At 51.5% G+C, this 12,370-nt stretch overlaps 1 protein-coding gene across 1 annotated transcript in view; it reads right to left on the bottom strand.

Annotated features, from left to right (window-relative positions):
* Positions 1-9,775: 9,775 nt before the first annotated feature.
* LOC103802464 (probable lipid phosphate phosphatase PPAPDC3) overlaps positions 9,776-12,370 on the bottom strand; it is a 7,808-nt gene continuing 5,213 nt past the window's right edge. Inside the window, exon 2 of the mRNA XM_009074942.1 lies at positions 9,776-10,614. Coding sequence (XP_009073190.1) covers positions 10,250-10,614 — 365 coding nt within the window. The 3' untranslated portion in view covers positions 9,776-10,249. The remainder of the gene's footprint in view (positions 10,615-12,370) is intronic.

The following is a 12,370-nucleotide window of genomic DNA, read 5'->3' as shown; positions in this document are numbered from 1 at the left end:
GCAAGAAAGGAGAGTCAGAAATGGAGAAGAGGTAGGATGCTAGGAGAGAAATAAGCTATGGATGGAGCTTTCAGGGTTCTGGGAGCTTCCAGAGGGCTCAGCAAAGAGCTCCAGCTCTGTCCAGCAGGGCTGAAGAGGACATAACCTTCTTGGGGAGGTCAGAGGAGTTTGGGGCACTACTAGTGCCAAAGCAAAGGAAGAACCAGAGCAAAAGAGAAGGAAAAGAGGAAGGACTCAGTGCTCCATCTGCAGCCAGGGCTGCCCCAGAACTGGAAGGCAGCACCACTTTGCTATTTAAAACCTGTTCAGGGAGTGCTAATGAAACCTGGCTAAAGAACACCAGCTGTGGTAAACAGCCTGGCTTACCCTCACATCAAATCACCCTGCAGCTCTGCCGAGCCCTTGGGGCCAGGGTTGTTTGTGTAATGTGGTGGGGACGTGGGTGTGCTACAGCCCACCCCGGGCAGGAGGAAACCTGGCAGCTCTGGTCTGTGCTCCCCAGGGCTGGCAGTGACCTCCCAGTGCTCAGAGACCCCCAGGAGTCTGCCTGAGGCCTGTTTGCTTCCCCTGGAATAGCCCAATTCAACACCACAGTTTTGCTGAATGGGCCATTCTTTCCCCCACAACTCATCTCCAAAGGGACCTGCGGCTCCTCTGTTTTGCCCTTGCCATCCTGGAATGAGGAGCATGGGCAAAGGCTATGACCACAGAAGAGGTTTAGCAGAGACACATCAAAACGTAGTGGCTGGCAGACCTCATCCTGTCCAAATAGACATGGGGGGCCAAGTGCCACCAGGGGCTGCAAGCAGCCTGGGAACACCCAGTGTGTCCCAGCCTGGGGAAGGAGAAGGTGGCAGTACTGATGCTACACTCCAGGAAACCCAATTCCCCTGCTCTGCAGCCCAGACCAAGCTTGATTTTAGCTACAAAAAACAGAGAACTTGGGACAAGGGTGTGATGAGACTGACTTCAGCAGTACCAGGAGCCTCTCCTGTGCTGGCAGGAGGTGCAGAGGCCTCGGGGTCTCTCCTGACCCCTGTGTGAGCCTCACACCACTCCTGCCCAGCCCTGTGGATGGGATTGGGGCGCGGGGGCTGGCAGGAAGGAGCTCCTGTCCTTGCCCTGGGTGTGCATCTCACCTCACCACGCAGGAGAGCCAGGCAGTGCCAGGGCTGGCAGGCACTGCAGCAGGAGCACAGCCAGGGGGATATTAATAACCTGCTGAGTCAGGGGGGGCTCTTGGGTTTCAGGATCACAAGACACAGACGCCGAGCGGCTCAGATGGATCTCCCCCATTCCTACTTTCTACATTGACAGGGACAACTGCTAAGCTGGCCTTGCTCTATCTTCAGAGCAGCCCAGCCCCATCCTGACAGTCACTGCAGGGTGAGGACAGGGATGCAGGGTGAGGATTGGAGCTGTATTCCCAAAATACAAGAGCTGCCCTAAAGGAATTAAGCAAGGAGGGCAGGGGCAGAGACACACAGCACTGATCAGCTATGTCAGGACATAGCAGCTATACCAGCCTTGTTCCCCATCAGGATAATCAAATCACATCATGGAGAGAAAAAGGAGTGCCATAGGTTCCCGTCCTGCTTCCCTGCAGGGGCTTCTCTGCAACCCCCCAAAAGGCTGTGACTGGGAATGGCATCCTGCTCCTACCCAAAGGGAGGGAGCCAAGGACCTTGTAAGATGCAAAGGGAATTTGGAAGATCTTGCAGACACGCACATTGCAGTGTCTAATTCCAAGAGTTTTGCAGGGGATGAAAAGCCTCAGGGGATGGTGCAGCTCTAGCAAGAACAAGACTGGATCAGACCTCCCAGAAAGTGCATTGTCCCCTCCTGGCTGCCACAGGGTCACCTGTGTTTCTGTTGAAGCACTTGATGTCATCACACAGACAGACTGAGGTCTGCACTGGGATGGTGATTCCTTATGCATCGCTGTGGAAAAGTAGTCGGTGATGTGGAACAGATTAACTTTCAGATGCAGCAGCCCGTGGTAGCAGTGTGCATCACAACTGAGCAGTTTCTCTAGAAAGAGCTGTGCAAGAGCAGCTGAAGTGGCAAGAGCCATCCCCAGGTCTGAGTGTGGCCCTCAGGGGTGCAGTCAGGGCAGGGGAGGTGCAGAGATCCCTCGCACTCACAGGAGCTCCCATTGCTCACTGCTCTGTCTGCTGGAGTCCAGACACTCCTAGTGAACTTCAGGGCCACACAACCCACTCACATGGGGTTGCTTCCCTGTGATTTTGCCTGCCCCCATTCCCCTTTCCCCACCCTACCACACATGCTGGGTGTGCTGGGACGCAGTTGCCTGTTGGGAGGGAGCACACTGGCTTCTGCTGGCAGCATGCTTCAGGCTGGCAACCAGCACCACCAGCTATTTTTTCCCCCAGGACAGGACCAAAATAAGTCTGTCTCACCCCTCCCCAGCAGCTGTTAGGGACATCACCCCAGCCAGGCCGGTGTTCCCTGGCCCCTCTGCTGCCACAGCTCTCAAACCCTGGTGTCTGCAATTGCTGCTGCTGTAACTGCCACTTGCAGTGGCTGAAATAAGTGAAGTGCTGAACCTCTGCTTGACTTCTGTGTCCCCAGAGAGGTCTCATTTCATTGTATCAGGCTGTCTGAGCCGCTGAGCCTCGTTCATTTCAATTAGCCCAATAGCTCTCCAATCCTATTTACCTTTATGAATGTGTGAGCATCTTACTGCTTCCCACAGCAGCACAGATTGAAGGGTGAGAGGGGACGATGTGCCATGTGATATCACACTCTGCACCCCTTGCAAGGCAGACCCACAGCACTGTATTTCCTGCAATGAGTAAACTGAGACACAGATAAAGTCATATTGAAGGGACACAGCAAACCTCACCGAGCTGGGATCAGCCTGCAGGGTTAGCCCACAGATTAGCCAGGAGCCCAGTCTATACCTTTTGGTTTAAACAAACACTTGATGTGTTAGGTGATGCATCTTTTGGCAGATAAAAGATGGAAAAGCCTGGAAAGGCTGTAGTCCTGCAAGTCTTTTTGACTAGGTGCTCCCTCCCAGCAGAACCTGTCCTCAGGTCCATGTTCTTCACTTGGATTTTAACAATCATTTACCATCTCAACACATTCCGGCACTTAAATAGGCTCCTTGAGGGGGAGAGATAAGGTATCAGCTTTCCGGTTCATCTTGCCAGTCTGTCTGCAGCAGATAAGCATGTTGGGCAGCAGGAAAAAGGTTATCTAGAAAGGAAGCTGAGCAACAGTTGCTGTTATTGCAGGAGGCTTTGAAAAAAAGCCACCCCACCAGGAATCCCACAACCCATACAAGCCCTTCCCGGCGGGAGATGATTTATGGTTGGAGTCCAGCTGTGCCTTCCTCCCGAGCTGGGAGGTATCTTCCCATCCGTTCAGGGCAGAGCTGCTGAGGTCGTGCTCTCCCAGGGAAGGTCATATCAGAGGCAGGTGCCCCAAAAACCTGTTGCTTTCCCTCACCCCTGCTCTTAGGAGCTGCAAAAGGAAGGGTTTGGGTTAGTGTCCCTGCTGTCCCTTCAGCACATTTTGAGTGTTTGTGGGCTGAGGAGTCTGCAAGACGGAACTTTTCTGCCCAAAACTGAGGAATTGCAGTCCTGGGTTGTGCATGGGGTATCTGGAAACCAGGACTAATCTCTCACCAATCACCAAGGAGCAAGAGTGGCAAGGAGTTTCTGAGAATTCCCAGCCTTTCCTTAGCCAAGTATCACCTTGCTTTTTGGGATGGGAGCAGAGAAACGAGCCACATTGGGGATGTGGGTTCATTTAATACCTAGTGGAAGATGTGCCTTTCCTTTGGATGACTGCTTGTTACTTTATCTTCCTGCCTGTACTTTGTTTGCAGGTGCTGGGGAAAAAAAAAAAGAAGCAACAAAAAGCAAAAACCAGCCATTTCCAGGCAAATTCCTAGACCCCTGTTCTGCCTTCTTGTTATCACCCAAGGACAAAAGACCCCAGATTGCAGACACACTGGGTCAGGAAATGTCCTGAATTGGGGACTGCAGAACAATAACTGGAGCAAATCCTGCCAGGAAGCACTCGGAATCCGCTCAGCCACCTTCTCTCCCCTCTGGACCTGCCACCTCCCTTCTGCCTCCCCTCCCAAAACATCCTCATTGGATGCCTCTACATGCTTCTCTGTTTTGCTGATTCCCATTAATCTGTGCTTTATATAACTCCTGACTTGTGCTGGACACGAAAGTGATGCATTACCATGCTGTTAATACACAACTTAAGGTTGAGGCTTTAAAGCAAATAAAAGCCTCTTCACAGCAATTCATGACAAACCAAGGGTACAAATCCCAGTGAGGAGAGGGCATCAGTGTTGGGTGCATCCTTACTGCACCCAGATATCAGAGGCTGATGCCTTAATCACCACTGGATTGAGTGTGTTTATCTATTACACAGCTCCTTGGCTGGAAACAATCATCAAATGCCCAGAGCACTTTGGTCTCTGGGCAAGTGTTTCGTGAACATCCATCATTGTAGCTCTCAGCTTCTGTTCCCATTGCTCTTATTTTAATTAATTTCTGCAGGTATGACTTTCCAGCACTGATGGTCTTGCTCAAAGCTGCTAGTCCTGGGAGAAGAGAGGAAGTCAGAGAGGGTCCCATGGGTGAGGGTGTATTGGGGTGATGGGGACTGCAAGGACGAAATAGTTTCTGGGGAGTGGAAGAGAGATAGATCCCTGTGCAAAGCTCAGGTCTGCAGACCCATCCCATCCTCTGGAGAGGCTCAGAGGAACAACACTGTATAAAGGAATAGTTTTGGCACTTCCAATGGTCCTGAGCCTGCTCACTGGGGCCAGCAGTGTTTGCCGCAGGCTCCGACACGTGACCCCCAGTGCTCTGGAGCTGCCTGGAAGCTTGAGCCAATTTGTTCCAACACTGCAATTAGCAGTTCCTCATGGCCAAGCTGTGAACAAAGCGCTGTAATACCACCCAGCCTGCTAAGCACAAAGTACTTTCCAAGGGAAGCTCTGTTTTGGGAGGACTCAAGCCATTCAGCATCTTCCTACTGCAGTAGGGCTCGAGCACTGCTCAGCCTCGCCCAGGCTGAGAGAGGTTAATGGATTTCAAACAACTCCTGTGATTAACTTTTCCTAAATCTCCAATTCTTCCATGCCTTCTATTTTTATAAAAGAAAAGGGGGGGGAGGTGGTATTTACAAGGGATTTCATTCAAATAATGAAATAAATGTGATCAGCTGAAGGACCTTTAATCCGCTTTGACTCTTGTGTCCTGGGGAACAAATGAGCATGGAGATCTTTGCTGCTCCAAGTCCCAGTGAGTCAGGGAATCAAGCAACCCTATCCCTGCCTGTCTCAGGGGCAGAGCCCCAGCTCTATCATAAACCAAGTGCTGTATGCAGACACAGGCACACCAGGCAGGGATTCTTGAGTCAACACTGGAGAAAGACACCTCTTTGGTCACTTGCTCCCACCCTGCAGCCTATCTGTCCATGTCCTTGCCTGGAGCCAAGGTAGGAACTGGCCACCTCTCTATTTCAGATGACCAAAACCACATAAAAGGCATCATCTATGTTCAAGCATCTTCCATCTGCAGCATCACCCGCTCTGACAACACCCTCCGGAGTGAATGCGTGCGAAGGGGAGAAACTATCCCATTTCTTTAGGCTTTGCCCAATATATTTAGCCTGCAAATGACATGGTTAGTTATCACTTTAATATCAAAACCTTAACTGAAAACCATGCAGGTGGTTCTCCCTAACTGAGGAGAAACCTTTGGCCTCCAAAAGGGAGTTTGTGGCTGCTGGGCCCATCCAGTGTGGCTTGGTGCTGTGGGGAGCAGGGTCAGGGCTGTGATGGGAGCAGGGGCTGCTGTACTGAGCTGCTGGGAGCCTTTCACCCCCCACAGAAACACCCTGAGTCAATAAAAGGAGGGTGTTTGCCCAAGAAAACCCAACCTGGGGTGAATTAGAGCCACACCTGTGTTATTGCAGGGAAACCTCGTGTAACAGCCTTCTTAATTCCCCCAAAATACTCAAATCCACCAACCTGCCCCCCAACCAGCACCTCTGCTTTGGTCCCCATTGGCTGCCTCATCCTGGGAAGGACATGGACCCTGGGTCATCCCTTCTTGGGGGACAGCAGAGAGGATTCCCCAGGGCAGGGAGGGCAGCACAGCCCTGATGTGTGAAGGGGTTTGTCTCACCTTCATTTCTGCACAGCCCCAGCCACAAATGTACAAAACAGCTTGTTGGAAAAAAACACCAGCTTAGGCTGGGAAGGGAGGAACTAAACACCCAAGCTGTGATTCTCACATATGCCCAAGGATATAATCCAGATTTGCTACTTGCCCTGGCCCTGGCACCCTTTTTTTTTTTATTTAATAAATTAAAATCTCTTTTTGCAGCTGAGCATAATCAGCATTAGGGTGAGGGGAGGAGGGGCCTTTCACTGTCTGCTGCAGAATCACACACGAAATCACTGTCACCACAGCCTGGGACTCTCCTGGTGGCACCATGGAGTGCTGATGGCAGCAGCCCCCAACCCACACACTTACCTCCTCCAGGACACTTTCTTAATTCATCTGCTAGGTGAACTGAAAGGCAGATGTCATGGTCAGGGCTTGTTCATTCCTTCTGGTTGGAGAAGTCAAGGACCACTCATGCTGAGCCCTGTGTGGCTGAATTTAGGGATCTGAAGGTTCAGGAAAAACAAATTTCTGGGCAATCCTGAAGGAGCTCAAACCATTTGGCCTTTGGCCATGGGGAGAAACTGCACAGAGCAGCACCAATGTTCTGCTCCAGCTCACCCAGGACAGATGGGGCCAAACCTCTTTGTGAGCATCAGCACAAGCTCCAGGAGACTGGAGAACGAGGCCCAAACATGCTTCAGCCACTGACTTACACCTAACATATGACTGCAAGACCCACTGGTGTTTCTTACAGCCACCACTGAATGTGACCCAGCTGAGACTCAGCCCTTCCCTCTGATACCCTCTGAGCTGGGAGAAAACCCTCCATAGGCTGCAGGGCATGCTGCATCCATGCTGCTCCTCACAAGCAGCAACTGAGGGTATGAAGGAAGATGACATTGCACAGCTCTAAAGTCCAAAGCCCAGGGATACTGTCCTTTCTTTTGTGCTGTTGTGCCCTCCTTGCCTTTGAGCCAAACATGCAGGATCTGGCCCTGGATGACTGTGAGTGCAGGACTGGGCACTGAATCCCTCTCCATTGCCTCCCAGCTCTCCTACACAGCCCAAGGTCATGTCTCTCAGGCTGAAAGCTGAGGACAGTCGCTGTAGATTGTACCTTGTCAATGGAAGAGCCTTGTTGTCCAGTCACTGCTCCCCATGTGCCCTGTGCACACACAGCTGTGTCCTGGGGGGCTGGGCTGGGAGTCTCCTGCCTCCTCCTAGGAGGTGACAGGTAACCCAGACACAGCCTGTCCTGCTTGTTGGGTGACAGGATGGGCAGGGACACTGGACACAGTACCCACCAGCCCTTGCTGTTGCTATAGAGACAGAAACTGGTTTTCTCTGCAGCGATGCTGGTTGTTTCTGAGCAGTACCTTGGCCATGGCAGGCAGCTGGAGAGAGGGACCAGGGATGGCTTGCCTGGCCAGGAGGGCAGTAAGGCTCTGCCAGGCTTTTCTGGTGTCTCTGTGCCCAGATCTACACTCACCCTTTCAGGGCTCTCCCCAAACCCTCCCAGCAGTAAGCACACAGTGCCATGGTCCCCACTCTGGGCACAGAAATACTGGGAGAGCAAAGGTGTGCAGACTGCAGGGGGGCTGAGGAGGAAGGCTCCCTGAAAAAAACCTGTGTGGGAGAAAGCCCCATCCTGTGAATCCCAGCTTAACCCTGTGAATCACCCCAACTCAACTCTCCCTGCTCTCCTGCCTTGCTTTGCTGCCATATACTGGGAGGAGACCAGCTCAGCTGATCTAACCTACCATGGCAGCTTCTCCAGGCCATGCTCTCCTGATTACACCAGCAAAGATCAGGAGTAACTTCTCCAAAGCCATCCTGCCATTCTGGATATACCAGGAGAAGACAACACAAGTGCAAGGAAACTCGGACCTGGTGACGTGACTGTAGAAGCATCCAGTCTGTTTGCAAAGGTTCAGTAAATTCTGGAGCTGAGAAGTGAGAACTTCCTACAAAGCCACTAGGGCAAAGACCTCCCCTGCTCCCTGCCCCTTAAGGAACTCGCTATCTCTGGCCACACACAGGTGCATCACACACCACCAGAGCTCAGCAACATGCCTCCATCCTTCCTAGGGGGGAGGATAAACTCTGCCAAGCGTAAGAAAGCACCATAGCTCACTTCTTCACAGGAGAAGGAGGTTGGCAAAGAAGAACCCTGATGGAAAGCAGCACATCTCTGTTCCCACCTGCAGCAGCAGGAGGGGAATGGGTCAGCTCCCACCACCCACCGCTGCTCCGCCTGCTGCTGCACCAACCTCCAGGGAGAACTGGTGAGATCCCGAGCTCTCCCCTCTCCTGAACACACTCAGTGACAGCTCTTCCCGAGGGACAGCCCATCCCGGGGAGCTCCGTGGGAGGCTCATCTTTAAAGGACACAGTAGCCCTCCCTACCAGCTCCTGCTCCAGCCCTGGGGGCGGCAGCACGGGATGCCAACAGCTCCCAGGGCTCTGTGCTGACATCCCAGCTGGAGATGCATGCCAGGGATAGATTTTCTGTTTAGCTTCTTTTTCATATTAATCATCAAAGAACAACAAATGTCAGCAGCTTGCAACAGTCATTATCTGAATGTCTTCTTCTCGCCAGCCCCTGTAGGAAGAGGCTCCCCAACATGAAGGGAGAGATGACAGCACAAGACCCAGATGGTTGCTCCCTGGCCTTGCAAGCCAGGTGCATTTTGCTCACTTGGGATAGACAGAAGGACAGGGATGATGGGATCCCTTCATTCTGTAGGATGTATTCAGCTGGGAAGGTGCTGAGGCTGGTAGTGTTCATCACCTTTCTTCTAGAGAAACCACAGAGAACTGGAACATTCTGTTCAAAATACGGGATTTTCTTAGCACTGTCATGACAGGGAACCCATTTCAGAGGCACCATGTTGAGCATGGCCATCACCTGGGTAAGGATCCAAGAGCTTTCAAGGCAACAGTTGCCAATACCAGGATATAACAGCACCACATCTAGGCATCAAACTATATTCAGTGATCTCAGACTGGTTCACAGACAACAATTAGCTCAGCCTTGATTACAAATCAAGAAAAGTCAGGAGTTCTTTCCTCATTTCATAGGAGTAAGACACAGAAATGTTCAGAATTTACCCCAGTAAGGACATTACAGCCAAGTGAGCAGAGGCAGGTGCATGGGCAGTCCTGTCTCCCTGCCCTCAAGCTCCCCAACACTGCCAGAAACAGGCTGTGCTGTACCAGACATACCTTGCAAATTCCCATCTACAGCAGCATTTGGCATAATGATAAAATCATAGCTGTGAAGAGATAGAAAAAGACTTTGCTGAGTATCAAGACCTGCTTTGCAAAATGACCACAATCCAGCACAATGTCTGTTTGATTACTCCCTACTAGGATGAAAATGGGCAACCTGCATGTGTCCCCTATCAGACCAAGAACCCCACACCCTCATAGAGCAGATTTTCCTTCAGTGTCCTGAGCACCCATCTAGGTCCACCCCACCCAAAGCAAACCATGTGAGCCATCGTTTGCATCTCCTCAAGTCAAGACTCCAAGCTGAACGTGTATCTCAAAGCCACACTGAGCTGGTTTTGTCCCTTCCCTCATGATAAGAACCAAACAGGGCAGGATTTTTCTGATTATTTATTATCTGTAAAGTGCCAGCAGTGTCCTGACTCTGCACAAGACACAATTGCTGGCCTTCCAAGAAGAAAAAAGCACTGTGGCCTCCAAAAAATTAACGAATGTGTTCTCAGGAAGCTCTCAGGCACTGCCCATCCTGAGGACATATCAAGGTGCTGATGTGAACCACCTAAAGCAGGCAGACATGGAGCTCATTTCTCTCACCCATAAAGCTTAATTAGGTTGCTGTCCAAACACAGCTTGAGAATGTGGCCAAAACACAGGTATGGCCCTTGATTGCTAAAACCCAATCCATTGCAAGAAACTCTTTTTTTTTAAGGTGGGGAAGCAACATTAAAAAACACCACTACTCATGGAAGTTACAACTGCTTCCAACAAACAACATGTAGAAAATACTTGAAGGGAGACTCTCAAAGTATCTGCTAGTTTCCAGTGGAAAGGCATTAAGTCCCCCACGTTCACCAGATGGATATCAACATCTGACATGTGTTGGAAGGCATCCATATCAACTCCACCAGCCTGAACTGTAAGTAGCCAAAAACAAAGCCAGAGAGGACATCCGTGATGTGGTGCCGTCCAATCATGACACGGGAAAGGCCCACACAGAGGGCCCAGATGACCAGCAGGATGCGGAGAGGGATGGCCAAGACCAGGTGGTTGAGGAAAAACTTGGAGAGCATGGCCACTCGACTGGCATGCCCTGCTGGAAAGGCATAGGTGTCCATGGTCAGGTAGTCCAACAAGCCAGGGTTGATGTCATACGGGCCTTTCCGCTTGGCCAACTTCTGCAAACCAGCCACAATCATGATGTCCAGGAGCAGGGCTACAAAACAAGAGACAAAGAGGGAATGGTCAGAGATAAAAACAGAGCTGAAGGCAATTTTCAAGGCAGAACATTCAAAGATTGTCATTGTCTTAAAATAAAGGTTTGTTTCCAGCCAGATGCCCACAGTTCGGCTGCATACATCCTCAGATCACCACCCAAATGTTGATTAACCCTCCCAGTTCACCCACAGAGAAGGCAAGTACCACTATCACCGTCTGACAGAGGGAGAAACCCAAACTGCAGAGGCAAGTGATCCTCCTAAGGAGGAAGAGAGCAACTGGAAAAGCTAAAATTAAAACTCTTTTGGCCCTCAAACCACCACTCTGGGTGTTTCTGTTGCTGTCCTCCACCCTGTGCTTTAGAAACCTCATGCAGCAAGGACAGATCCCTGCCTGGGGTGCTCTGTGCCAGGGTGACCAGGCAGCAGTGAGCAGTCTGTGGGAGGAAAAGTGCCCCACAGCACTTTCTAGTGTCATCCCTTGTCCTCTCCCAAGCCCATGACCTCCCCCTGGCCAGAGTCAGCCAGTGGCATTGCACCACACTGACAGATTTCACTACAAAAAGAGCATTAAGAAGGGAAAGTCACATGTTAGAGAACAGCTTCTGCATTAGAAACAGCACCATGGTGTGTTGGAGGGTGGGCAACATCCTCCTGGATGTCCCCCACCCATCCCTCTCCCTTTGCCAAAGTGCTGAACACCCACAAGTCATTTCTTGTTGTAGTTGCCTCTTGCTCCCTGTTGGTCACCCCATGCAGCCCCTTCCCTGTGCAAACCTGGTGGGGGTAACACCTCCCAGCCCCAGCAAACCCAGACTTGTGGCAACAGAGGGACCTTTGCTGCAGCTGCAGCATTCAACACCAAATCACCTTTCTTCCCTAAGTGCTTCAGGAGTGAAACCCATCAGCACTTGTCTTCATCCTCCTCTTCTTCATCCCACCCGCTTCGTCCCAGCCGACAGGTACTGTCGTTTCTATTTCCTAGCATCAATTTTGTTCTCCTTCAAACCCCTCATTTGCTTTTCCCCAGCCCTCCTAATTAGTCAGAGTGTTGATTTCAGCTCCTCGAAGCAATGACAAGGACACACACCCCATCACGAGCACATCCTGCTCCCTCAGCATCAACACGAGGGGCCGGTTGCCTGGCTCCCAGGCCCTGATAAAACCCATTCCTTGAGAGCTGACAAGGATCCAGGAGGATGGATGGGAGTGTGGTGGCGATGGGGATGGGAAAGGAGACAGCACATGGGAGACAGGCAGCTCCTCCTGCCTGCTCAGCACCTGGCAGGAGCTGGGAAGTGAGGAGCTGTCACGACGGCTCCGCTCGCCGCCTCCCGCAGTGTGCCACCCCTGCACACCAGCCTCCAGCTCTGCTTTGGGAAGGAGCTGCTATTTATCCTGGCCAAACTCTCTCCTTATTAAAGATTACTTTTCTTCCCCATCTGCAGGGTATGGGGAATGGGGACAGCAGGACCTTCCTGGATCTCCTGTCCACCAGGTCATGCCCTGAGGTCTAAGAGCTGTGGAGGGCAGATGGAGCAGAGGAAAAGATGCACACCAGCCTCCAGCTCTGCTTTGGGAAGGAGCTGCTATTTATCCTGGCCAAACTCTCTCCTTATTAAAGATTACTTTTCTTCCCCATCTGCAGGGTATGGGGAATGGGGACAGCAGGACCTTCCTGGATCTCCTGTCCACCAGGTCATGCCCTGAGGTCTAAGAGCTGTGGAGGGCAGATGGAGCAGAGGAAAAGAACAG

This window comes from Acanthisitta chloris, unplaced genomic scaffold (assembly GCF_000695815.1).
Source record: "Acanthisitta chloris isolate BGI_N310 unplaced genomic scaffold, ASM69581v1 scaffold20435, whole genome shotgun sequence".
In the NCBI taxonomy this organism is placed as follows: domain Eukaryota; kingdom Metazoa; phylum Chordata; class Aves; order Passeriformes; family Acanthisittidae; genus Acanthisitta; species Acanthisitta chloris.
The sequence above is the reverse complement of the archived record's forward strand: the minus strand, read 5'-3'. Positions and strand labels throughout refer to the sequence as shown.